The sequence below is a fragment of the Peromyscus leucopus genome, chromosome 1, assembly GCF_004664715.2.
Source record: "Peromyscus leucopus breed LL Stock chromosome 1, UCI_PerLeu_2.1, whole genome shotgun sequence".
Taxonomy (NCBI): Eukaryota; Metazoa; Chordata; class Mammalia; order Rodentia; family Cricetidae; genus Peromyscus; species Peromyscus leucopus.
The window spans coordinates 40,395,225-40,421,809 of NC_051063.1; the positions used below are offsets into that span (position 1 = coordinate 40,395,225).

The 26,585-nt window shown below is 53.4% G+C and overlaps 1 protein-coding gene across 1 annotated transcript in view; it reads left to right on the forward strand.

Annotated features, from left to right (window-relative positions):
* Positions 1–26,585, forward strand: part of Sh3pxd2a (SH3 and PX domains 2A) — a 212,473-nt gene that overhangs the window by 119,666 nt on the left and 66,222 nt on the right. Inside the window, 1 exon segment of the mRNA XM_028874661.2 lies at positions 8,152–8,180. Coding sequence (XP_028730494.1) covers positions 8,152–8,180 — 29 coding nt within the window.

Consider the following 26,585-nt stretch of genomic DNA (forward strand, 5'->3'; position numbering starts at 1 on the left):
GGTGGTTGACAGATGGACATGCATGGGATGGTGGTTGACAGATGGACATGCATGGGTGGTGGTTGACAGATCGACATGCATGGGTGGTTGACAGATGGACATGGCATGACATGATGGTGGTTGACAGATGGACATGGATGGACAGATGGATGAGTGGTTGACAGATGGACATGGATGGCTGGTTGACAGATGGACGTGGATGGCTGGTTGACAGATGGACGTGGATGGCTGGTTGACAGATGGACGTGGATGGCTGGTTGACAGATAGACGTGGATGGGTGGTTAGTGGATAATGTAAATGGATGGAACATGGATGACGGAGGATGGATGGATGTAGGCGACATGAACAAAGGACAGAGAATGCCTCCAAACATGGAAGGGCCTCTTTGACATCCTCTATGGGGACTTCATAGTTGAACCCCATCGCTGTTTTTTTGTCTCTAACTCTTCTACATCCTTTAGAAATCCATGAATCACCTATGGCCAAGAGGTAGCCGGCCAAGTCGGTAACAGGATGTCAGGTACCCTAGGGGGGAACTTGTACTACTCCATGGCAGTGGGCCTGCCCCACATCCCCTTTCTAGGAGCTCAGCTTTGTGATTCTTCCTCCCCGGCCTCGTTCATAGACTGCTTGTCAGAGTCTTCCACTGGGTGGCACTCCTTGGAAGGTGCATAGGAAGAATCAAGGTCTGTTTGTGCTCATGACCCTAAGTTGGCATCATGTGTGATGGGACCAGGGTCTTACAGCTCTGTTCCCATCAGGGAGACACACACACACACACACACACACACACACACACACACACACTGCAGATCAAGCCCTTCTTGTGAGGCCACACTTTCAGTTGGAATCTTTTCCATCTTCCAGTCTCTTCCACCGTAGCCGAATACCATGCTAAGAGCTTTGCACATTGTCCATCTTGACCCCCACAACTTGGCAAAGCAAGAATTGGTTTAGTTTCTTTATAACTGAAGGTTCAGGGAGCTACAGAGTGGCAGGCAGATGGCTGGACCAGGCTTTGAACCCCTCTCTCTCCTCACTAGTTGCTCTGAGGCCCAGACATTGTGGGGCCATGCCTGAGTGTCAGTCACACGCAGGGCCTGTGCCCACTGTGGTGGGACAAGCCAGAGGAGGCAGGCAGACAGCACTTTGACTTTTCTCTGTGGATAGAGCAGCAGAGACTCTTTGGGAAGCTCAGGAGACAAAGCAAAATCTGTCTCTATGTGTGTGGGGGGGGGCTGTCTTCTGAGGTCTATGATGGTCATAGCATCCAGCCCCTCTAGGACACAGGCTGGAGGACCCAAGACCCCTTTCTTCCCCCGAGGAATTCAGCTTTTCCCCCAGAGCAGGAATCTGGCCCCTCTGGGCAATCCACATGGTCACAATGGGGCCCATTCTCAGAACCCTGGAAAAGGCAGGCCCTGCGGAGAAAGGCCAGATTCTTGTTGGACACAAGAGCCTTCAGTGCAGCGATTTAGACCAGGACACAAATGGGGGCACAGAATGGCATCCATGCTCCCTCTGTTTTGCCTGGAGGTCGCTGCCTCTTGAGACCATGCTGTGCAAAAGCTTTCAAAAGTCAGAACAGAAACCCAGCTCCAGGCTATGGGGCAGGGGGTGGTAGACAGCTCCCAGAGCTCTGCAGACCTCAGCTGACCCGGGGTCCCCTTTGCCCAGATACTCTCATTTGGCTTCTAGAAGAACATGTTCCTTCTTTCTCTGTGGCTCTCTTGCAGAATCGGAGTCTTGCAGCAGCTCTGTCTGCTACTCAGAGTAGCCTCCTTGGAATGGAAGCCCAGAGAACTCGTCAGTGTTTTTAAAATGCCCCTGCCAATTAAGAAACACATCTTATCTGAGGGGTGGTGGCGCACGCCTTTAATCCCAGCACTCAGGAGGCAGAGTCAGGTGGATCTCTGTGAGTTCGAGGTCAGCCTGGTCTACAGAGTGGGTTCCAGGATAGCCAGGGAGGTTACACAGAGAAACCCTGTCTCCAAAAAACAAAAGAAAACAAACAATAAAACAAAAAACAAAAAGAAAAGAAGGAGAAGATCTCACATTTCAGCCCAACACAGGGAGACAGACAGTCAGACAGGTAGACAGATTACTGAAACTGACATTTCACAGAACACCCTTAACCATAAATGACTTAAATGGTTTCTAGTCAGTTCTACCCTTTAGAAGCGCTTGGTGAGATCTGTCACAGCAAGTTCGGCACTCACTGACGAATGAAGGCTTGAAAGGCATTAGTTTGGCTGGGAATGGTAGGCGCTGGGAATGGTAGGTGCTGGGAATGGTAGGTGCTGGGAATGGTAGGCACTGGAAATGGTAGGGGATGGGAATGGTAGGGGATGGGAATGGTAGGGGATGGGAATGGTAGGCGCTGGGAATGGTAGGTGCTGGGAATGGTAGGGGATGGGAATGGTGGGCGATGGGAATGGTAGGATCCTAGGAATGGTAGGCGCCCCTGTGATCTCAGCACTTTGCAGGCACAGGCGGGAGGATCAGGAGTTCAGAGTCATCCTCAGCTACATATAGTGTGTTTAAGGGCCAGCCTGGCCTACATAAGACTGCCTCCAAAAAAACACCCCAGCATTCTTTAATTAATTAAAAAAGCTTTTTGATCCCAATTCTCTTTCCCCAACTTCCAATTAGCAAATACAGGGGTGCTCTACAAGGCCCAACTAAAAACAGAAAGTTTAAAGTGGCTTGTCCAGGCCACCAATCCTGATGGCAGAGCAGAGCCCAGAACTAGATTAGTTGATTTAGGGCCACACTGTCACAGCCTCTCTCCTGCCTCCATCTTCTAGTCATCTACCTTTCCTAGTCCCGAAAGTTTCCCTCCAGCTGGACTCGGGGCACGTGCCCCTTGCCCCTGATCCCTCCTGGATTTCACAGCTGGACCTTCAAACTCCATCCATCCTGGCCCTTCACCAGACCACCTGTTCACACACTACCAGATCCGTTTTTCCTTCGTTGTGAGCGGCTTGTCCCTGTTTCTAGAGCCTTTCCCCTTGTTCCTGTCCTGTCCTGGGATTAAAAGGGCCTTGTCTCTGAGGGGACCCTCCTTCCGCCCAGGATCTCTGTTATGCTTGGCATGTTGGTTGTCTGGGAATGTCAGGTCCCACCTTGGATTACGTACCGTTGGGACCCACCTGCACCACAGACCTGAGAACCAGCTTCCCTCGTGCCTGCCTATAAGGGGGTCCCTAAGGTCACACGGCAGCAGCTTCCAAAGCTTACAGGATGACGAGTGGTCGGGATCACCACAGTCTCTCCTGGACTAGATTGAGCCCCCCTCAGCCAAGGTTATATCCGATGCAGTCTCCCCAGTCCACCTAGTCTAAGGAGTGCCTGTGTCCTAGCTCTCAAAGTCACCCCAAGCCAGCCATCTGCCACGGAGTCTGCTTCTCCTGAGCAGGTCTTAGTGGCAGCCGCGGACCTGCAGACGGGCACCCCAGGCCGTGCAGCCAAAGTCAGCCAGCAGACGGCACTGGGATGGAAGTGCGAGCCTGTGCCCGTGCCAAGGTGCTCACTCATGGGGAGGAAGGAGAGAGGGAAGGATGCTGTGGGCTGCTGCCAGATTCTGCCTACCAAGGAGACAGCAACCTTCCTCATGTCCCACCCCCCCAAACTTAACTTCCCTGACTCTTCTCTCACCTGCCTCAGCTACTCTTCCTGGCTTCCCTTTCACGCTGATAACCTTGATGGACAGGGGTGACCACTCCCAGCAAGAGTCCATGGCTGGTGGTGTGTCCTCTTTTTGCAGTCCAGTTCTTAGGCCCTGGTTCAGTCCCACTGGAGCATTGTGGGTCAGGACTATCTGTCTAACCCCGGGATCCCAGCATCCCGCCTCTTGCTCCCTTAGGACCTTAGTCTCCCCATCCGTAAAGTGGGTTAACATCAGCTCCACCTGCCTCAGCACTGAAGACCAAATGCTAGGAATCTCCAAGAGTGTGGTATAGGGAGAGGAACTGTTTTCTTTTACTTTTCCTCAGGCTGTGATAAAATCCCACAGAAAAAGCAATTTAAAGGTTTCTTTGGGCTCACAGGTTTCAATTTAAAGGTTTCTTTGGGCTCCATGATAGTGGGCGAGTCCAGGGCCTCATCTTGGAGCCCCTGGTTACAAAGTATCTGCACACAGGAGACAGAGAGAAATGAATGCTCATGCCCAGCTGACTTTCTCCTTTTTATCACCCTGGGGACCCCAGGCCACAAAACGGTGCTGCATGTACTGGTTGGGTCCTCCACTCACTGAACTCTCAGGGGTGGCTGTTGCTGGGCTTCCAGAATAGTCTGTTCCACAACCTGTATACTCTATCCTCCCCAAAGCCTCGGTTCTGTGGCTGTCCTCATTCTGTGACTGTGACTGGCTGTGGCTGTCCTCGTCCTCTGCGTGCAGAAGTTCAGGACTGAGGTAGTTCAGGGTCACCACCACAGCAAGCAGCCTAGCTTTGAACCAGAGGCTTTGGCCTCACGTGAGCTCAATTGCATCTCCCCAGAAAGGGCCCAGAGAGAACCAGTGTGACTCTCCTTTTGCAGACACCGACAGAGAGCTGAAGGGGAACTCAGCCTTCTCTCCTGCGCTCCACCCCGTGGGCCACAGGGGAACACTGGCCCCCGTGTGCTCCCCACCAGCACCGTGTTCCAGTTTTCTTAGTACAGTCCGTGCCTGTTGTCTTAGTCACCCCCGGCCGGCTAAATGGCTCGACAGCCTGGTGGAGCCTGTGAGGCCTTTCCAATTACATTAGCTTCTGGCATCACGAAAGGGAGATGCTAGCCTTGCCCTCCCTCTTCTGCTCCTTCCGGTGGCTCCCTGGGCCTCAGTGACTCAGCAGCAGGTCAGAGGCAGGCTAGACTGTGACTTCAGGGAGGGGAGCGTGGTTGGGGCAGCGACTTCACCAACGGAAGACCCCAATTGAGTGAGGGGGGAATCTGACCCCCCGCTCTCCTGTCAGGCCAGACCTGATTGAGAGGTGGGCGTGTCTGCCGTGGGGTAGTCCTGCCTTTTCGTAGTCTGGTATGTGAGGGATGGGGGAGTCCCAGATACCTAAGCTGCTTCTCAGCACATTCAGCAGTTAAAAATACCAAGTGGCTTTGCTGAAAGGTGCCCGACCGGAAACCTCCGAGAATTTCCTATTAGGGCAGAGCCTTCCTGGGCTGGAGGCCAGGCACCGTATGGAGTCGTCTAACTGCCACCCTACCTTAGTTCGTTTGTGACCCAGCTGCCCCCCACTGTCAAGACCCAGTCTCCCCTTCTACCCAGGTGTTTGTCAGGCCCCAGGGTTCTGCCCTCTACTCCTGCACCCACAGCTCCAGGAGGGTGGGGCTTGAGAGTTTGTGTGTAGCCTCAGAGCTCAACCAGGGTTCCTGGTTTGGGGCCCAACCCAACCCCAGCCACTCATTGACTGATTCTGGCCTTGCCCTTCTCACCTGAAAGGAGGCAGCGTAGCACTCATAGGGAGAGAGATCCGGGAACCCTGGGTGGAGGACTGCAGTCTCCGATGGTGGGACAAGGCCCTCTAGAGGTTCTGTCTGTAAGCTTTTTGGGAAATTCGAACACATTGTTCCTGCTTCACACAACTGTCCTGAGGGAGTGGCTGGGGCCCGGTGCTTACGCAACCCTGGCCCAGCCTCAGAATCCCAAGGAAGCTTGTTGGAAACACAAGACAACCAAGTAGGTGTGGGTGGCTCCACCCTGGATTTCTAGCCAGCTTTCTAGATGATTCTATCGAACGGTCAGCCTGAGCTTCACCAGTGTGGTGCTTGTGACGTACGCCTCATTCCTTCGTTCCTCCGTCCCGTGAGGACAGCTCGCCTGCCTCCTGGCTGGTGCTGCTGACTCAAAGACAGTCTCGGGCAGCCTTCGGCGTGGAGAAGGTAGCCATTGAAGCGAAGGAGCCGCTCCTGCCTGGCCACGGCAGTCTTGGGGCTGGCCAGTGGACTGTGGAGTTCTAGACCCCAGCAAGCCCTTTGGGAAAATGGTGGCTCTGAATTGCCAGCCATGCCCTGCCCTTCCCCTTGGTCAGCCTCGGTGGAAAATCTTGGGAAAAGAATTCCTCTCTGGGTGGGAAACAGCCACTACATAATAATCCTTTCCCTGCTGGGAGTTCTCCCTACATCTGAACATCAAGGGGGCCCTGGGAGGCGGGCCAGCTTACCTTCTGCTTCAGCAAGTGGCCTGGTTTGGGTACTGTTCCTCGTGAAACGCCATGAGTGAATCGGGGAGGAAAGGGTTTATTTATCACTCTTCCACATCACTGAAGGAAGTCAGGACAGGAACTCAAACAGGGCAGGAACCTGGAGGCAGGAGCTGATGCAGAGGCCGTGGAGGGGAGCTGCTTATGGCCTTGTCTTGTCAGGGTTTGCTCAGCCTGGTTTGTTATAGAACCCAGGACCATCATCCCAGAGATGGCCCCACCCACCATGTCGGGGCCCTCCCCGATCAGTCACTAATTTAAAAAATGCCCCACAGGTTTGCTTGCAGCCTGACCTTATGGAGGCCTTTTCTCAGTTGAGGCTCCCTCCTCTCTGAAGATTCTGTCTTGTGTCAAGTTGACATAAAACTAGCCAGTGCATCAAGGGAGAGATGCACATTTGTGTACTCAGCCCTGCTCTCCACCCTTCCTAACAGTGCAGCCTCTGCCCACAGGCCCTGCAGCTTTTAGTCTTCCCGGGACCTCTGAACCACAAGCCCTTCCTCACAACGGGTGATGCTGGGCAGTGAATGAGCCTCATCTCATTCACTGGGGGGTTCCAAACTGGACAAGAAGGAGGGGAGGCACATGTCGCTCATTCCAGCCCTCAGGAGGCAGAGGCAAGCAAAAGTTCAAGGCCAGCCAGGACTGCATAGTGAGGCTGTCTCAATAGAAACAAGAAGAGCAGCTTCCCCTGCCCGATGGAATGGGGACAGGGCCGGCACCCCTGCCTGTATAGGCCAGTCGCCTTTCCTGTTGCCTAAGGCCATTTCCTTCAGGAGCTCAGGGATCTGAATCTGAGAGTCTCTCCCTACGGGCTGCCTGCCTGCCCTTCTCAGTGAGACCCTCCTCCAGGGAGCAGATCCAGCTAGCTAGTTTGCTTGGCCAAAAATAGGGAGCAAGTGGCATTTTCTTTGGTCCTCGGGGACCAGGAGGGCAGTTCCTCTTGTCTCCAGATAAGTCCCAAGCTGGCTTCTGTGCTGTTTCTTGAGCATTATCAGAATGCAGATTTTAGAAATTCCACGAGACTGGGGGAATGAATGGAAGGTACAGGAGGAACAGCAGGAACAGCCAGCTTTGGGGAGCCTGCCTCTGCCTGATACTGAGTGTAGGTCTACAGGAACCGGAGAGCAGAACTGGGCAGACTCCAATCGGTCCATTCAGGGCAGAAGGAAGGTGGGAGGGGCTATATGACTGGGTACCAGCAGTTATTTTAAGTGACAGACTAGGACCCAGTACTCCCTTTAGAAGCTCGGTCTCCATTCCTACCACTCCCAGCTTCCTCTGCACCTCTGCAGAGTGCCCAGAAGAGAAGGCCCAGTGTCCGCCTTTAAAGAAAAAGAACTACAGGTGCTATGTTCCTGCAGGCCATGTTTGTCCATTACTTGTGCCAGTCCCAAGAGATGGAGTGATTTAAAGCAGCTAGTGTGCCGTAAGGGTGCCATGGGTGGTGGGTGGGTGGGGGAGGACAACATTGAATCAAAGAGCCAAACAAACTAATTGCAGGAATGAAAGCGTGCTGGGGAAGTTGCTACCAGGCTAGCAACGCAAAATGGTCAGAGCCTGGGTTCTAGCCATCACCCACCCTCCTGGTAGCCTCAGTTTCCCTGTTTGGCAGGCCCGCCGGAATCTGATAGCTCTCTCCAATCTATTGAGAATTAGGGAAGGTGAGCCCCCTTTGGGCAGGCTGGGGCGCGGCCAGGGTGCGGGCTGCGGAGCGGCAGGGCGGGGCGAGGAGGCTGGTCCTGCCGTGGGGAGGCCGGGCCGCCGGGGCGGCGGGCGGGTATCGCAACGCGCAGTGCGTGCAACTGCGGAGCGCGCGGCTCGCCGAGCCGCGGCATCACATGAGCTGAGGCGCCGGGAGCGGTCGCAGCCCGCCGGTGGGCGCCCCCATAGCTGCAGCCCCGTGCCCCCGCCCGCCCTAACCATGTCTATTTGTTGTTGTTTCTTTTTCAGAGATTATGGCAGTTCCAAGAGGAAATCAGGTAAGGGAGTCTCGGCGCTTTTCTTTCTGACCTCCCAGCTGCATGCACGCACGCGTCCCTCAGATCCTGCGCAGGACTTTCGGGGGAGGGGGGATGTCTTCCCGGCCTGCGGCGGCACTGTGGTCCTGCCTGTCGGGGGACGCATCCTTTGCCCCTTCCCTGTCCCTTCCTCCCTAAGTTCTCTACCACTTACACCTTCATTCTCCTCCTTAGTTCCTCTGACTCCTTGAGGGGAGTAGGGTGCATGGGTTAGGGGGTGTCTCGGGAAGGGCCTGAGCCCCTGCAGCATCTGCAGGCGGATCCTGCACCCCAGCCACTGCTGGGTATTGCTGTGGCTTTCCCGTTCATCCTTCGCGCTGCGCTGGAGGAGTTTGTGGATACGCAGGGTCTTTTGCGTGGGAAAGTGGGACTGAGAAGGGGTTGGTTGCTCTTGAGAGACTTGGGTTTGCTGCACCTCACCACTGGCCCGAACTCGCCCCAGCTGGGAGCTTGCGCTGCTCAAGGTTGTGGGGTCTGCTGCAGCCGAGCGTGGCTTGCAGAGACAGACCTGGTGGGCGCGCGGGGGAGGGACGGTGGCGGGGGGGGGGGGGCGGGGAGCAAGCGGCAGGTGTAGGTGCTCCCCAAGCAAGAACGAGGTGGTTCTCTGGTGCTGTCCCGGAGGGTCAAAGAAGATTCTTTCTGGGTGGGGGAGGCTTTCCCAAATGGCACACGCCTGGGTGTGGGTGGGGTGTAGTTAGTTGGGGGAGGATGATCTTTTAAAGTTAGTGTGGCAAATTTTGGGGTGCAGGGCTGAGGCAGAGAGAGCTACATTGGCACATGTGTCTCCTGTATGTGTCCTAGTGGGACGTCATGGACAGTCTCCTGAAGAGTCTGACCCTTGGGGGTGTGTTCAAGGCCCCTCTATCTCAATGGGGGGGGGGGCTGTGGGCCAAGTAGAGGCTTGCCTGCCGCCGCGATGGGTGGGAATTGAGGTGGAAGTAATTGTATTCTGTGTCCTTGTAAATATAGGTTTGGATGTGTTGGGTGTGCAAATGCTATCTTGTGTCTGGATGTGGGAGGCCATGTGTTGGGTTGTGCGGACCTGGGTGGTCCTGCTGATAACTGTGCATAGGCTGGGTGTCCTCTGTGTGCTATAAGCTCAAGCCTGTGCAAGCACGCTTGTGTACTTGTGGGGTAGGATGTGGTGTGCACAGACTGACAGCTGTGCCAGGGTATCTCGGGTATGCACTGCAGCAGAAGGGTATTTCTTTTTGTGAAAAGGGGGGGTGAGGAGCCTGAAAAGTTTTCTCGTCAACACGGCTGGCCAGAGCCCAAAGGGAGAACTGGAGGGGCAAAACTGGAGTTGCCATAACCAAGACACTTGCCCTGAACCTCTTCAAGTCCAGCGCACTCATTCATGCGGAACTCCAGCTTCCTGTTTGGCTTTGGGAAGTTTTTGTTGCAGTTTCTTCATTATGCTTACAACAATAATGATGAGGATCCTGTCTCATGTAATATAGGATAGCCCTTAGCACATAATAAAATCATAATACTATGTAATAATGTGTGTATGATACTCTGTGTAGTACTGTATGATACTACAGCAGTAGTGGATAGCCATTATCCTTGTGGGCCTCCTGTTTTAAGTTAGGGGTCCTGCCCACTCCCCATGCTCCACTCAGGCTGCCTCCTCAGTTTCTCTGCCTTCCATCTCCATCCAGGAAAAGGACGGATGAGGAAATTTAATTTACATTAGTATGCTTATGGTAATGGCCACTTAATGTCATGGTTAAAATGGCAGGCTGGAGCCAGGCATCAGGCCTTGGGAGCCAGGCTCTTTCCCCTGTGACTCATGGGAGACTCCTCCCTCTCGGGACCTAGTCTGTCTTTGTAAATTAGGGACATTTACATCCACTCTGTGGTGGTTAACTATTTTGCTTTAGACCGTTATCTTTGAATGTCCTTAGATGGGCCATGTGCTTGGTGAGGACTTTTCATTTGTGTGTTTCTATGATGTAGTTATTGTCTAATGAAATTAACATTTAAATCAGTGAACCCTGAATAAATCCTGTTACCCTCTCTAATGTGGGTGGGCCTTATCCAATCAGTTGAAGGCCTTAATGGAACACACACACACGTACACACACACGCGTGCCAACACACCAACCAGGAGCTCTGCTGTAGCTTGCCTTTGGACTTGACTACAGCTGGTTCCCAGGCTCCTACCTGCCCTCCCTCATCACAGACTTGGTGCTCACTAAGCTTCCAAAGTCACATGAGCCAATTTCAAAACTAATTTTTTTCTCTATGTGCACATCATGTTGGCCTGTTTCTCTGGAGAACTCTAACACACACTTACATGGCAGTGATGGTACCAGTTGTTATCTGTGAGTGTGGTTAGATCATTGCCTGCAGCAGAGAAAACAGTCCTGAAGGGCTAGCCACTGTTCCTCAGTGAGCGCTCAGTGCCCAGAACTTTACATGTGTTCCTTCACATTCTGCTCGGATACACCGCATGGTGGCTTTTGCGAGAAGAAACCTAAAACTCCAGTCTGGTGACGGCCCGTGGCTCTGGGCACATGCAGAATCAGAGTCCAGGTTTAGAGCTTACCCCTGCTCTACAGAGAAGCCTCTCAGGGTCACTCACCCGGAAGAGGTGGGTACCGTTTATTGTCTTTGCTTTCCAGCCTCATTCCAAAGCTTGTGCTGCCTACAAGACCCTTGATGATGATGGAAACGAGTGTGACACTCTTCTAGAGACACATCTGTCCACAGGGGCCAGGTTGTCCTCTCTCTCGAGCTCAGAGAGCAGGTTCATGTCACCTAGGACTTCCGAGGCAGAGCTGGGGCCAGAGTGCTCACTTGGCATGTTCAAAACCTTACGTTTAATCCCTGCACTGAATAAACCCAGTTTGGTGGTCTGTGCCTGCAATCTCACCACTCAGGAAGCACAGGTAGGAGAATCAGAAGTCGAGAGGCATCCTTGGCTCTACAGTAAGCTCCAGGCCAGTGTTGGTTACATGAGACGATGAACTATTTCTAGAATTCCTAGAAAGAAGCTGTGGCGGCAAAGGCTGATTGACTGGATGGAACGTCAGTGGTGTGGAGAGGTTGGAATGTTGCAAGTCCAGAGTCTAACTGTCTTTGGCTCATCTTTAGCCTTGTCAGTTGCCATTTATCATCCCCCTCTGTATGTGACATTTTTGTGACCATTAGGTAAATATTTGGAATATATGAACAGAATCCTAGTTCCCACCAACCAAAGGGCTAAGGGTACTGTCCGATATTTCCGAAGCCTGTGGCAGAGGCCCCCCACCCCCATGCATCTGTTGCCTGCCGAGCTGATGTACTCAGTGCGTTTGAAAAGTGTGTTACTGGATGACTTTCTTTACTCCCGTCACTATAAGCAGCTCACAGGATTGCTGCCCCTTGGAACATGTTACTTGGGGAAACCTGGATTGTTGTTCTTGGGCTGTGGTTACTCATATTCAGCTCTGGAATGAACCATCCCCTTTGGGGTGAGAGCTGCTGCTTTAGTTGAAAGGACCCCCCACCCCACCCCCCAAAAAAGCCAGGCATGGGCAGAGCTGGACAAGAACAATGTCAGGTGGTTTACAGCCTCGTGGAGGTGGTGGCATTGGACCTTGGACAGAGGAAAGCGGGGTCTGGCCTTTCTCTGCATCTCTCCCACCATACCTGCTCCTTTCTACATCTTCCCTTGCCAGGACTCGGGCCCTCCCTTCCTCTGCCTCTCAACTGGACCTCCAGGTCCACCCACCTCTCCCCCTTCCCCTCCACCTCTCCAGGAAGACCCCAGCTGTCCAAGTCGCCCCTTGGCTTCGGCCTGTACCCCCTGCAGCTGCCACTCCTCACGGCACCACTAGGGGGCACTCTTAAAGTGCATTCCAAACCTGCTGAAACTCCCCGGGGGACTTCCATGCGGTGAAGAACAACTCCTTTTTCTGGCATAGTTGACCCCTGCTGCCTTTCTGACCTGGGCTCTGCCCCAACACACTCCCCACCCAGTCAAACCTGTTCAACCGCTTGGTCATCCTCGTCCCTCAGACATCAAGCTCATTCCTTTGCATGGCGTTTGTACTTGCTGTACCCTGGGCCTGGAATAATCTTCCTCCATTTTCCCCAGGGCTGGCTCCCTCTTGAGATGTTTGCTGTGTTGTTTACCATCTCAGAGAAGCCGCCCCTGCCTCGCCCTCCCAGATCTCGGCTCCTTCCCTGTGGCTGGTTTAGTTGTCTGGCGCATGTCCCTGCTCCCTGACTGACCATCTCCCGACACCTTGAAACCTTGGTTGAAGGCTGTGCCCCGGCACAAGCCTCAATCACTTGTTGAGAGTTTTGGAGAACGCATGAGTCCCTGGATCACCCTGGGAGGGTCAGGAAAGGGTGGCCTCTCTCCGGGCAAGCAAGCCTTTTTGACCTTATGGAGCCCGGCTGTGTGCAGCGTATGGCACAAGTGTCTGAGTTACAGAATTAGGCCTGCCGTTTGGGAGTCTGTGGTGATGAGCTGTCCTGAGGGAAGTGCTGGAGCTACGTGGCCGTTGACCGAGTAGACAGCATGTGGGACGCCTGAGGCCTGTGAGAGCCTGCCAGCCCCTCAGGCAGGCGGGGGCAGGGCGGAGAATGAGCAGGGTGAGGGGCAGGTGCAGGAGAGGAGGTGGGGTGACACAGACGTGGGGTCCCACCAGCCATTTCCTCTGGGTGAAATGAGGAACGCTGAAGGGATGGGGTGGGGCGGAGTGCTGTGACTTGGTTTTCGAGCTGGTGGTTGGAGATCCATAGAGTGGAAAGGGTGGCAGCATCTGGTGGGTTTGGTGATTGCGCCTGGGCCTTGGGAAAGCGTGGGCGCTGGACAGTGTCAGTCAGATCTCTCCATGTCCTGGTTTGTGTTCTAAGGCCGTGAGAAAACATTCTGACTGAAAAGCGACTTGGGAAGGAAAGGGTTTATGGGGCTCCCACTGTAGTTCACAGTCCGTCCCTGAGGGAATCAGGGCAGGAACTGAAGCGGAGGCCGCGGAGGGCTGCTGCTCGCTTGCTTGCCCCATGGTTCTCTCAGCTTCTGTCTTATGCAACCCAGGACTACCTGCTCAGAGGTGGCACTGTGCACATCGATTATTACTCAAGAAAATGCCCCCAGACCTGCCCACAGGCCGGTCTGATAGAGACGCCTTCTCAGTTAAGGCTTTCTTCATGAGACTCTAGCTTGTGTCAAGTTGACAAAAACTGACCAGCACACTCAAGTGTCCTCTCTCGTGTTTGTCAGCCATGTGACCTTGGACACATTCCTTCACCCGGAAGGGGCTCACCTGTTGTCTTGTACCAGTCAGAGTTCAGCTGGAAGAAGAGAAGCAACAGAAGACAGAGATTTATTATAATTGGGTGTGATGTAATCCCGACACTCAAAGGGCCGAGTTCAAGGCCAGCCTGGACCACCTAAGGAGGGAAGGAACCAGGGTGCCTGTGTGATGGGGGGGGTTATTGTAAGGAACTGGCTTACACACTGGCCGGGTTGTCTAGGCCGGCCTGAACCCATACGGCAGGCCTGAAGAAAACAGGCTGGACCTTTAAGCCCAAGCTGGAGCTTCTGTCCACATGTGTGGGTCTTCAGGGAGTCTCGGCTCTGCCCTGCAGCTTTACAGCTTCTTGGCTCTGGCCTCCCTCACCACCACCACCCCAATGCTGGACAATTCCCCTTCCTTAACATCCACCAAGAATGGGCTTTTGCCGCCGCCACCACAAAAAATGCCTTGCAAAAAAGGAAAAATAAGTGTGGGGGCTATCCTCTCCAGAGGGTCCGCGGAGCATCACGCCTGACCAGTAGTGGCAGAAGCACCCTCTGGACAGGCTGGGTGAACCATCCATCTTGAGGGCCTTCTGCCAGCCAGCAGCAGAAAAGGCCAGTAGTGGCTGTGGCAGCTCCTCCATGGCAGCAGGCATTCCTCCCAGAGTCCTAAAGGACAGAGAAGCCCCGGGGCAGGACTTCCCTTCCAGTCTCCATAGCTCCCAAGGAAGATGCTTGAGGAATTCTCGGATTTGCCACGAGGGGGCGCAGTGGTCCATACAGCCCTGGGATCGTGGCTTCTGTGTGGTGCCACTTGCCAGGCCTAGGGGCCTGGTGCTCGTTCTCAGCCTTGAGCTCGTTTCAATGCAAATGAGGTTGCTCAAGAGTGTTGCAAGCTGGTTCTCGTGGGCACGTGTTGATGTTCCTGGTGAAGTCCTGTTCACTCAGCCTGCCTTCCATGTCTGTGATCTTCAAACAGTCTTCCTGGGCCCATCAGTGAGGTCAGCACTGTTGTGGTTCCATTGTTGGTGGAGGGAGAGTTTAGGTTTTGGCATCTCACACACTAGGTAGGATTTAAACCCCAGCTCTGCCCTGCATTGGCTTTGCTCTTGGTTTGTGTGTTTATTGTTTGTTATAGGTTCTGGAAGGAGGGGAGAAGATGACATTAACTTGAGAGTAAAAAGATTCCATCATAGTATTTATTTCCATTTTGTGAGCCCCAGAGGAGTGTAGATTCTGACCCAGAGCGCCTGTTTCATGCCCGCCCCCGTCTGCCAGGCTATATGTTCTTGATCAAGTCCTTAGCTTCCTTGTGCCTCGGTTACATCTATAAAATGGGGGTGCGGGAGGCTGCAGAGATATACCCACGCTCCTGTAGGAAAGGGTGCCGATGTAGGTTCCTCCTCACTCCGGGTGGCAGTGAGTAAGTGCCATGTGTGGGGGAGTGCCCGCCGAGGCCAGGAGAGTGCATGAGGCCCCCTGGAGCTGTGGTTACAGGCGGCTGTGAGCTGCCCGGCGTGGATGCTGGGAACCGAACTCTGGTCCTTTGGAAGAGGAGCGGGTGTTCTTAACCACTGAGCCATCTCTCCAGCCCTGTGCTTCAGCCTTTTGAATAGCACAGCACAAGCCTGTGTCTCTGGGCCTAGCCTTTGAGCTTGGGCAGGTTTGGGGTTTCTGTTCATTTGTTTTTAATTGTTCTTACTTTTAAGAGTTTTAATTTTATGAACTATTATAAAATGCTTGAGAATAAATTGTATCACACATCTGTGTGTAGGGGCGTGTGTGACACGAATAGGGTCAGAGACGGCGTGTGTTGGGGTCTCTCTGTTCACTGTGTAAGTTCCAGGGGTCAAGCCCAGGTCACCGGACTTTGTGGCAAGTACCTTACCATCTCCCTGGCCCCTTGCTTTGTACTTCTGAGACAGTCTCACTCTGTAACCCAGGCTGGTCTTGAACTCATGGCAACCTTTCTGCCTTGGCCTCTCCGGTTCTGGATTAGAGGCATGAGCCACCGTGCCTGGCTAAGTTTGGTTTTTTTTTTTTTTAAGTTTATCTATGTTTTTAAAGTATTATTTTGTGTTTGTGAGTGTTTTGCCTGCGTGTGTGTCTGGGCACCACATACATGCCTAATGCTTGGAGAGCCCAGAAGAAAGTGTGTTGGATCCCCTGGAACTGGAATTACAGGTGGCTGTGAGCCACAATGTGGGTGCTGGGATTGGACCCAGGTCCTCTGACAGAGCAGCCAGTGTTCTTAACCACTGAGCCATCTCTCCAAACCCCCAAGTTCAGTTTAAAATAAAGTATATTTTTCTAGTAGAAAGACTTACCCATAACTACTGACTACTATAAAAAGCTAACTATCCAGAAAAGCTGGGCCACCTTTTTTAAAATATATATTTTATATTTATTTGTGTACATGTGTGTACGTGTACGTGTGTGTGTGTGTGTGTGTGTGTGTGTGTGTGTGTGTGTGTGTGCATGCACCACAGCATGTATATGAAGATCAGAGGACAACTTGTGGAAGTCAGTTTTCTCCTTCCACTGCGTGGTTCTCAGGGATCAAATTCAGGTCAGTCTTGGTGAAAAGCACCTACACCTGCCACACTATCTTGTCAGCCCCCACCTGTCTTTTACAGACGAGGTGGCTAAGCGTGGCTGCTTGCCCAAGGTGAAGGTTGTGTAGAACTTGGTCTCCTGCTGACTTCAGCAGGCCTTGGAGCCCGGGGAGGGGTAGGAGAGCTCCAGGGCAGGAGAGCCAGCAGGTCCATGAGGCCTTGGGGGTCTGCTTTTTCTAGGTTAGTGCTGCAAGCAGCCTTCTTCTGGCAGAAGAAGAACTGGCTTTTGCTTCTTTGAAGCATTGCTTGGCTCCTGGCCCAGGGAATGCCCAGCTCCACCGACAGACAAAGATGCTTTCCTGGACGCATGGAGGCAGACTGGAGAGAACAGGAGAGTTGTCACCCCTGGCGAGGCTGAAGAAAAGCGCCCTGAGCTGGGATGAGCTGCAGGGCCTGTGCTGGGTGCCCTGGTGGAAACCACAGGCATGACTGAGGGTGTGGGATTGAGATGAGTAAGAGTGGAGGAAGGGGAGGCCTTCCTGGCTGGAGAGGAAGCCTTGGAAAATGTAGCGTTCCCACTACCAAAGCAATTTCCAGGGCTTCCTCATCCACTGAAACTGATCATCCCCTGTGGAAGACCCAGGCTGTTGTGTGACCATGACCAAAATCCTCCTGGCGCCCTCCTTTGGCTTGTCCCCGAGTGAGCATGTCTTGTGGAGGCATCAGCGTCTGGCACATCTCGCCCATGGTTGTGTTTTTAAACTGTTTCAGTTTTCATGGCACTGGCTCCTCAGCCTTGTATCACCCCTGAAGTACAAAGGCATCTAGCTGGAAATGCGGCTGATTGATGGAGTTCCACAGCCAGCCCATGTGGCAATGGTGTGATGGAGTGTCAGTACAGCTCACGTGTCGTGCACTTGTACATACGTGGGTGCATGCCACGACTCCCAGCCAAGGCAGCACCCACTGCTCAGCTGGCCTGGACACACGATGCTGGGCAGGAGGGAGGAGCGCTTCCCAGATTCCGGGATCTCAGGAAAGAAGTCAAGGTAGCCTTGAGGCCCTGGGTCCTGCTCCCTTAGCAGCCTCCACAGCTCCTATCACCCGCTTTCTCCTGCTGGGAAAGTAGGAAGTTGGACCGGAAGAGAACAACAGCCTGGGCAAAGTCCCAGCCAGAATTCTGAGCTTGCTTGCTAAAGTGCAGATTTTCAGGCCCTGCCCAGGCCCACTCAGCATGGGCTCCCAAGGATTGTTTTATTTTGAGACGGGTCTCCTGTAGTCCAAGCTGGCATTAAATTCTCTTTGTGATGGAAGCTGGCCTTGAACTCCTGATCCTCCCGTCTTCACCTCCTGTGTGCGGAGATCACAGGCATGAAGCCTATACTATACTGCCTAAGAACTCTTACACTAAAGCAGAGCTTACATTCTGGCTGTGGACCGATGGCCACATTCAGGCTTGATAGACAGTGGAGGTAGCAGGAGGGAATGTCGCTGGATCCCCACGGGCCTGGGCCAGCTCTTTGAAGATGCTTTCAGTTGGAGGTAGGCCACAAGGAACTGTCAAGAAACAGGGTTCTAAGCCTACCCTCCCCCCACCCCCAACCTGGCCTCATCAGGGGCGGTGATGAGACTCTGCCATAAGGCTGTTCCTGGTCGGGGAGGCACCCCAGTTGTGGTCCAGCAAAGAAATGCTTCCCACCACAGCCCTCGGCCAGAAGACGACAGCATGTTGCTCCTTCAGCTTTCTGGTTTCTAGACATGTGACGCCGGTACAGCATTTCCAGTAACGATGAGGCCAGTGGAAAAACAAAGACTCGGGAAATGCGCCTTGCTTATTGTATTAGCACCTTTTTCTGATCCGAAGTTACTTAGTTTAGAAACAGAAATGTGCCGTGTGGAACCGGGTTGGCTCGAAGCCTCTTTATAATTGGTCAGTTTTGAAATGTGAAGGCAAAGAGGTTTTTTTCCAAAGTTTCAGGAAGTTTAGAAGGAAAAGCGTGCTTTTCCCTGACTCTCTCTTTGCCCCTTGGATCTTGTCGCCACGTGACCCGAGCAGCTGGCCTAAGGACGGACTGAGTTAACATCAGGCAGGAGTCTTGCATTAAGATAGCGGGGCCATGTCAGGATCCCTCACATTCCCCGGCTCAGGCGACATTGGCCCCTTGTCCCCACCTTCCCTCAGCTCTGCTTCTGACTTGTATGTGTGGGACGTCTGTGGTCTCAGCCATAGCTTTTCCTGATTTGGGTCTCCCCGGGTCACCCTGGGTCCCTGGAGGTTCCCTGGGTGTTAAACAGGGTCCAAGTGAGTAGATAACCATCCCTGCAGGAGGGTGACAGGCCAGCCACACAGGCCACACTAAGACTGTCTCTGTACACTGACAGTGGCCCCGTGGAGACCTTGCACGTGGTTAGATTTGTCAGGAGGGACATGCCTCTGTTCCCTCATTGGATCCCAGTGCTCTGATTTCAGAGCCATCTCCACACTCCTGTGACCCTGTGGACAGCAATGGCAGTCTGGGAGACAGGGAGAGTCCTTGAAGGCTGAATGGATAAGAAGCAAGTTTCTGAGAAAGTGCTAGTTCTGGGTCTTCCTTCCAGGACCGCATGGTCGTAGCTGGATCTAGAACTGGCCTCCTAGGCTCTGGCCACGGCTGTTTTATAGATTTGTTTGCTAAGTAACCGAGAACCTATTGTGTGCCAGGCCATGTGGTCCCAGCTTCAAGGATACCAAGATGAACTTGAGGTCTTTTTCTTCCAGTTGGGTGGAAGAATAAGTCAACCAGTGTGTCAATAAATACAACAGCACAAGTACCACAGGTGGGCGGGGCAAAGCAATCGAGAGTCTCCATGCCAGGCATATAGCCCTGCCAGGGAAATGCCAGACCACTCACAGTTTACTAAGGGTTTTGTCTATTTCTTTGTTTATTCATTTATTTTTGTTGTGCTAGGATGCATCACTTTTTTATTGCTGTGACGAAACACCATGACCAAGGCAACTTAGAGCAGAAAGAGTCTAATTGGGCTTATAGTTCCGTAGGGTTAGAGTCTATGATGGCGGAATACAAGCATGGCAACAGGCGGCTGGAGCAGCCAGCTGAGAGCTCACATCTTGGACCGTAAGCAGGAGACAGAGTGCATACTGGAGATGGTGGGAGCCTTTTACGCCCTCAGAGCCTGTCCCCAGTGACACACCTCCTCCAACAAGGCCACACCTCCTTATCCCTCCCAAAGAGTTCCACCAACTAAGAACCAGGCATTCAAACATAAGAGCTAATGGGGGCCATTCTCATCCAAACCACCACATAGAGATTAAACCCCAGGCATGGTAAGTAAGTTGTCTACCTCTGAGCTATATAGCTCCAACCCCAAGCCCTCCTTTTTTTGGAGACAAAGCCTAAATTGTCCAGTGTCTAGAGTTTCTATTGCTGATAAAACACCATGACCAAAAGCAACTTGGAAAGGAGAGGGTTTATTTCATCTTACTTATTTCACAGTTCACGGGCCACACTCCATCACGAGGGGAAGTCCGGACAGGAACCTGGGAGCAGAAGCTGAAGCAGGGGCCATGGGGGAACACGGTTTACTGGTTTGCTCCTCATGGTTCACTCAGCCTGATTTCCTATCCCATCTAGGACTACTGCCTAGAGGTAGCACTGCCCACAGTGGGCTATAACCACCACACCAATCATCAGCCAAGCATTTTCCTGATTAAGATTCTTTCCCAGATGACCCTAGCTTATGTCAAGTTGACATAAAAAGTAGCCAGCCGCGTGCATGCACATGCAGCATGTCACACACAAAAGAAACTAGCCAGCAAAGCCATACTGACTGTGAATTTGTGCACTTTCTGCCTCAGCCTCCTGAGTGCCAGGCAAAGAGAACGCAACTGTGCAGAAGGTATCTGTCTGTCTGTCCAGTCACAGCATTTGATGGCCCAGTGTAGAGACATCTTCTAAACTGGGTATCTAAGCTACCTATGGTGACACATGCCTGTAATCCCAGCAGAGGAAGCAGGAGCTCAAGGTCATACTCAGCTACATAGCAAGTTTCAGGCCAGTCTGGGTTACATTGAGACACTCTCTAAACATCAGGATGGGGCTCTTAAAAAAAATTCCCATTACCTGGGAGACTGAGGCACATGGATCATGAGTTTGAGGCTAGCCTGAGTTACATAGTATCTCAATAAGGAAACATAATAAAGTAAATTGAGCATCTAGCTCCTCCACATCTCCAAGTACTGCCCACAAGGTACTGTTTTCAGAGACATAATGCAGATCATCACTGGCTAATAGAAACAGTGCACCTGAGTGGGAGGAAACTTGCCCCGGGGGCCTTCTCCAGCCTTCCTTTTAGAGGAGGACCCTGGAGCAGGCCCCCAGAGACACCGTTCACACCCATAAGAGGAGTACAATAATTCTAGCTGATTTCCTGGCCATGGTCCCCCACCTAAGTGTCAGTCATTAGGACATGCTCCCTAGGGCTCTGCCTGTGGCCTCTTTTGGGGACAAGTCTCCATCAAGCCAGACTCCCCAGAATTGATGATGGACTAGCATTGACAGGACAAAGAACAGCCTTCTCCTAACGCAGGAAGATGTGGGACGGGGCTCAGAGAAATGAGCAGGAGGCACAACAACACAGATTCTGTGCTGGGCTTTGTTCCCTGGCGGGAAGCTCAGCCTGTGCTGTGGAATGGAAGGGTTAACTCCCCCCCAGCTCCCCCCCCAGCTCCCCCCCCACTCTTCCTACCCCCCCACCCCCTCCCCGTCCTGCAGGCACTCTCAGCTGCTGCTTTCTGGGCAAAGCTTAGTCACCTGAGAGCCAGCTGTGGGGATTTCCCCAGCAGTGAGGCGTGCGCGCACACACAACTCTGTTTATGTGACGTCTGTAAACTCAGGGGACCTATCCAAACCCTTGCAGAGCAGGGGCTGGCCAAGTCAGGAGAGGCCCAGGGGCTTCTAGCAGACACTATGGGGAGGGGGCCGACTGAACCTGGATTTCACCAGTCATGGTAGATAAGCATGTTGCCCCTGCACAGACTCCCATTTCCTGTGACATCCATCTTGCCACACAACTGTATTGGTTATGGGTGTTTGGTTTTTTTTAAAGCCCTTGGAAGACTTTGAAGCAAATGTTGTCAGTCAGCAGCTTTCTGGGATGTTTTCCTGGGCCTGAGGGCCTGCCTGTGTACCATGGTGTCCAGGAAGGTCAAGGGCATTCCCCAGCCTCAGAAGGCCTGCATGTAGCTCAGGAGGGCAACTCTGGGCTAGATTAATGTCAGGCCACAGGCATCCACTGAGGGTTAACTGGGCACTTAGAGTGTCTGAGGTATGGTGGAGTCAAAGAAATTTCAGGGCTAACTGGAGAGACCTTTGGTGTGTGTGCTAGGAATGGAACCCAGGGCCTTGGCACATCCTAGGCAAGTGCTCTCATACTGGGCTATGTGCCTAGCCTGGCTCAGTGTGTTTTTACTAAACACCTACTATGTGCCAAGACTACAGCCCTGGCAGGCATGCTGGAGCTGGGTGAAACTGAGCAATACAGGGAAAAGATGAGTGAGATAGACTGACCATAAAAAATGGGTATCTCCAGCTTCAGTTCGGAAAAGAACCCTTACCTGGCTTCTGTGGCTTGTGAGCCTTGCTCAGAGTCAGGCCCTGTTACACCAGTCAGGGGGCTCCCCCTGGTTCATCTCTCCCAGGCCACTCCGGTGAGCCTCAGAGCAGAAGGATGCTCTTTGGGGGTAGTGGGGGGGGAAGGGTTGGCGGGAGGGGGGGCAGGCTGCTTCAAGCCAGGGGCTTCTGGAGCAGACAAGATCATTCAGGGGGGCGGTTGTACAGTCCCTCCTCCTGTGCTGAGGACAGCGACAGAGCTAGAACAGTGCGTGTGGGCAGAGCTCACCGAACGGCTGGCAGTTGGTTCTTTGATCTGATAGCCGGAGTCCAGAATGAGAGACGGGATGTTCTACACCAGATTGTCCTGGACGAGAATGTCCATCCTGATGTGCTGCCCTTGCCTCCCTCCCTCCAATCCTCCCCCCCTCCCCCGTCCGGCTCCTGGAGGGGCTTGCCAGGGGATGGGTAGGCACAGGACTAAGTCTGTAGGCTGGCTGCCTGGCTGGCCTACTGAAGTCACTGGCCCACGTCTGTGCAGCCCTTGTGTGCGTGTGAGCACACACAATGCCCTAAGTGGGGGCTTCTCAGAGGCTGGTGGGTGGAGGAACTGTAAGGAGACATCTCGGGGCGTAGGGAGGACCACCAGGGCAGACCACCCCGTGGAGGGAGTGGCTGGGGTGTGGAATTTTCAGTCTTGTGTTTGTTTCTTCTCTGTTGCACACAAGCAGCAGGCCTCCGAGAGAGGTAAGGACCTGAGAACTGAGGGGGTGGACACACCCAGGCGGCTGAGTGGGGTCAAGCCCAGCTGCTGGGAGCAGATGCTGGGCCCCACCCACCCATTTCCCCACCCAGTGCCCCTTCGTCTGCCCACGCATCTCCCCACTAACGTGGCCACCTGTCTTTAAACAGAAGCTTCTGGTCGGGGCAGCTTGCAGGCCCTGCCTGCTACTCTCTGCTGAAGCCCCCCCCCCCAACAGCTGAGGGTTCCCAAGGTGGCTTTCCTCCCACCCACTTGGCTGGACCGACCCGGTCCCAGCCCTGGCTCGGGAAGGCATCCTTTTCTTGGTCCTTTAGAAGCTATGGACCACTCCCGTTTCCCCACCTGAGCAGACAGTCTGTCTGTTTTCTCTGAGCAGCTCATGCCTCAGGGTCCAGTACATTCCTACCCTAGGCTGGGCTGTCCCACGTGTACCCTGGATTCTGGGAAACTCTGGGGGAAGGAGACCTTTGTAGCTGCATGCAGAATGTGGGAACATGGCTGCTTTAACACCGAGGAGCACAGCAGAAATAAATAGGGCCAGAGGGGAGCCCAGAAGATGAGGTCTCCTACTAGGGCCCCTTGGTTCCCGATTCCTGGCCCACTGCCTGGGCTCCACTCTTCTTGCTGTGGGGCCTTGGGACATTAACTCCCCTGGGCCTCCGTTCCCTCCTCTTCCTATAGGCGGATTATTGTACGGGTTAAGTACAGTGTATGTCAAATGATCCGCACCGTGCCCCACCCTCCTCAGGTTGTGTGAGAAGTGATGTCGTCTACCTGAATCGTATGCAAGTGGTTTTCTCTCTGTGTGTCCCTGAGTCCCCACATGGTCTTTCTGGCCTGTGTGATAGGACCAGGAAGCCAAGATGTCACAGAGAGGGGAGACTGGAGACAAAAGCTTAGGATTTTCTTGTCTTTCAGATCCCCGTCAGTAACCTAGCCCTACTAAATTCCTTAAGTACTTCTTCCTATGGCTTGGAACCTGTAGTACAGCCACTTAGGGCTTGGGCAAAACTAGCTGCCTACTTTAACAACTGAAAATATGGAACCTCTTTTTCATAAATGGTGGGTGATTTCAACCCACTACAGCATTAAGCTAGCCCAAGGCCCTTGTGTCTGTGTACAGGATCCCAAAAGGCTGCACAGAGCACTCCTCTAGGAAGCCAGCCCTGCCTGGGAGGCTGGGAGCAGGATGCAGGGCATGTGGAGGAAGGCATTGCTATGTGACATTAACCCATCACCCTCCAGTCCAAGATCACGGTCTTTCCTCTGCTCACACCAGCGTAAGCTTCCCAAGGCTGCCAATCTGAGAAGCAGTTCATATACCATCTTAGTTCATCTTCTGTTGTAGGAACAGATGCCTGAGGCTGGGTTATTTATTTATTATTTATTGAGACAAGGTCTCATGTAGCCCAGAATGGCCTCAGAATTGCTGTGTGGCTGAGGATGACCTTGAGTTTCTGACCCTTCTGCCTCTGCCTCTCAAATGATGGGATTACAAGGAAGGTCTTCAATACCTGACTTTATGCGGTGCTGGGATTTGAACCCAGGGCTTCACACATGCTAGGCAAGTACTCTGCCAAATGGGCTACATCCTCAGCCTCAAGACTGGGTAATTTTTTATAAAGAAAAGGGGTTTAGCCAGGTGTGGTGGTACACACCTTTAATCCCAGCACTCGGAAGACAGAGGGAGGTGGATCTCAGAGTTTGAGGCCAGCCTGGTCTACAGAGTGAGTTCCAGGACAGCCAGGGCTACACAGAGAAACCCTGTCTTGAAAAACAAAACAGAAAGAAAGGGGTTTATATTTTGGTTCAAGGCTCAGGAGGCGGAGAAGTCCGTGGTCACAGAGTTGCGTCTGCTCAGCAGCAGACCGCAGAAGGACAGGTGGGCATGTGCAGAAGGACAAAGGAGGCCCAAGACCCACATCAGAAGCTAAGCCATTCCCGGGAGAAGGGCATTAACCCCTTCCCGATGGTTGTGCCGCCACATGACCCAAACACCTCCCGTGAGGCCTTGCCTCCCAGCACTGCCCTTTGGAAACCACGTGATCTTCAACCAGGATGAACCAAGGTCTGACAGAAGCATGGAAGTGAGTTGGGGAACTGGCCTTTGGCCTTTTCGTCCTGTCTTCGTCATCTTATTTTGTGGCGTGCTCGCCCAGGGGCAGTGGTCTCTTTCATGGCTGTGTCTGCTCCCGCTCCCTAGAGTAGCCGTCAGTGTAGACACTTATTCTGTAAAACACGGATGAACCAGGTGGAACAAGTGGAGCCCTTGTGTGTCCATGTCAGACAGTGGGGGAGATAGGGACATGCTCCACACATGAAAACAGCCCCTGAAGCTGCTGCCGCCGCCGCCATTAAATACGGGGCTGGCAGCTGCAGGCTGACAGCAGTGGCCAGGTTTCCCGGTGGCGTTGTCGAAAAGGGAAAGAAGCACACGGAGTCTAGGAAAGTTAAGAAGTCGTCTCTGTGCAAAGCTGAGTTGTAGCAAAGGAAGGGTGGCGGGGGCGGGAGGGGGGGGGAGCCCAGGATGCAGCTGGTTGCTTCGAAGCTGCTCAGAGGTATGAACAATAGAATTCCCTAAGAGGGAGAGGCCTCCCCTGAGATCCTGAAGGAGGGCAGGGCTGGGGAGGCCAGGGATTTGCATTCCATGGGGCCTGGCAGAATCCCTGAGCTGTGAAAACTGGTCCCCCAAGCCTTTGGCTCAGTGTCATTCTCCATGGGGTTTGGGCCGTTGGCAGCCCCCGCCACCCCCCACCCCACCCCGTCCCTCCACCCAGGCCTGCAGCCCACCATAGGTTTATTAGTTTGGAATGTGGGACGTGTTCTCCTCCGGGGAAGTGTCCTGCGCACACGGTTTAAGACGGGACTGGGCGTGTGGCGCTTGATTCCCACAGCTCTGCAGCTGCTCGAGGTCAGGGCTTCAGGGGAGCGTGGCGGGGTGACACCCCGCATTTAGAGTAGGCAGGACAGCCAGACCTTGGGGAAGCTCCTGGAAATTCAGGAGTACCTGCCTGTCATTCGTGGCTTATTCCTCATCAAACAGACCCGACAGGAGCCAGAGGCAGGTGGATCTCCTGGTCAGCCTCCTACGTGGGCACCAGGCCTGGTGTTTGGCCATACCTGCAGACACTGCATTTTGCTCTGGGCCTAGATTCTTGGTAGTATGGCTGGCCAGCAGGAACAGTTGTGACAAGAACGTGGATGTCACAGATAACGGAAAGACCCTGTCTCTACACCGTCGACTGCTGTCTGCTCCCCATCGTACCCCAGAGGCTGGTTCCCACCTGCCATGTCAGGGTGAAAACTCTCTGAAAAAGACAGGGTGTCGGGCCTTTTTGCTGCTGCACTATGGGAGGAAAAGAGGATCAGATGGCTGGATGTCCCACTTCAGCCACCGTAAATGGCAAAGCGAGCACAAGGCCCAAGCCTGTTACTCTTGCTCCGTATCTCTGCTCCCGATGCTTTGCTCAATCTTTTCATGGCTGTAGCAAATACCTGAGGGAACAATTTAAAGGGAGGACGAGTTTATTTTGGCTCATGGTGTCCCAGAGGTCATGGTCAGAGTCACGGATCAAATCTGCAGCTGTGGTCTGGATGCTTCTCCAGCTCACAGCACTGTTTCAGGAGTCTGTGGGGCCCTTAGGAGGCGAGGCCTCGCTGCTGGGAGTAGCTCACCAGGAACCAGCCTTTGAAGGTTATACCTGCCCCGGGTTCTAGCCGCGCTCCCTCTTTCTTGGCCCACCATGCTGTGAACAGCTGTTCACACTGCTGCTGCCGTGAAGTGAGCTTCCCCACCACGCTGGACTGAAACCGCGGGCCCGGATCCAGCTTTCTTCTTCAGCTGTCTCTGCCAGGTCACAGTAATGCAAACGTAACTAACAAATTCAGCCACATTGCTGTGGGCTGTGGTGTGCCAGAATATTCCTGGCGGCAAGAGTCTGTGGCAAAGCAAAGTTGTTCACCTCACTGCAGCCAGGAAGCAGAAAGAGGAGGAAGGGGAGGGGCCAAAATGCATCTTTGGGGCCATGCATCTCGTGACCTGCTTCCTTCCAGGTGGGCTGCATTCCCTACTTCTTTCCCACTCCATTGCTTAGGTCCAAGGCCTCAGGATCCAATCACTTCCCTGAACAGCTAGAGACAAGACCTGTAATCCAGAGGCTTGTGGGAGATGTTTCATGTTCAAACATAACTCTGCCTTCAAAA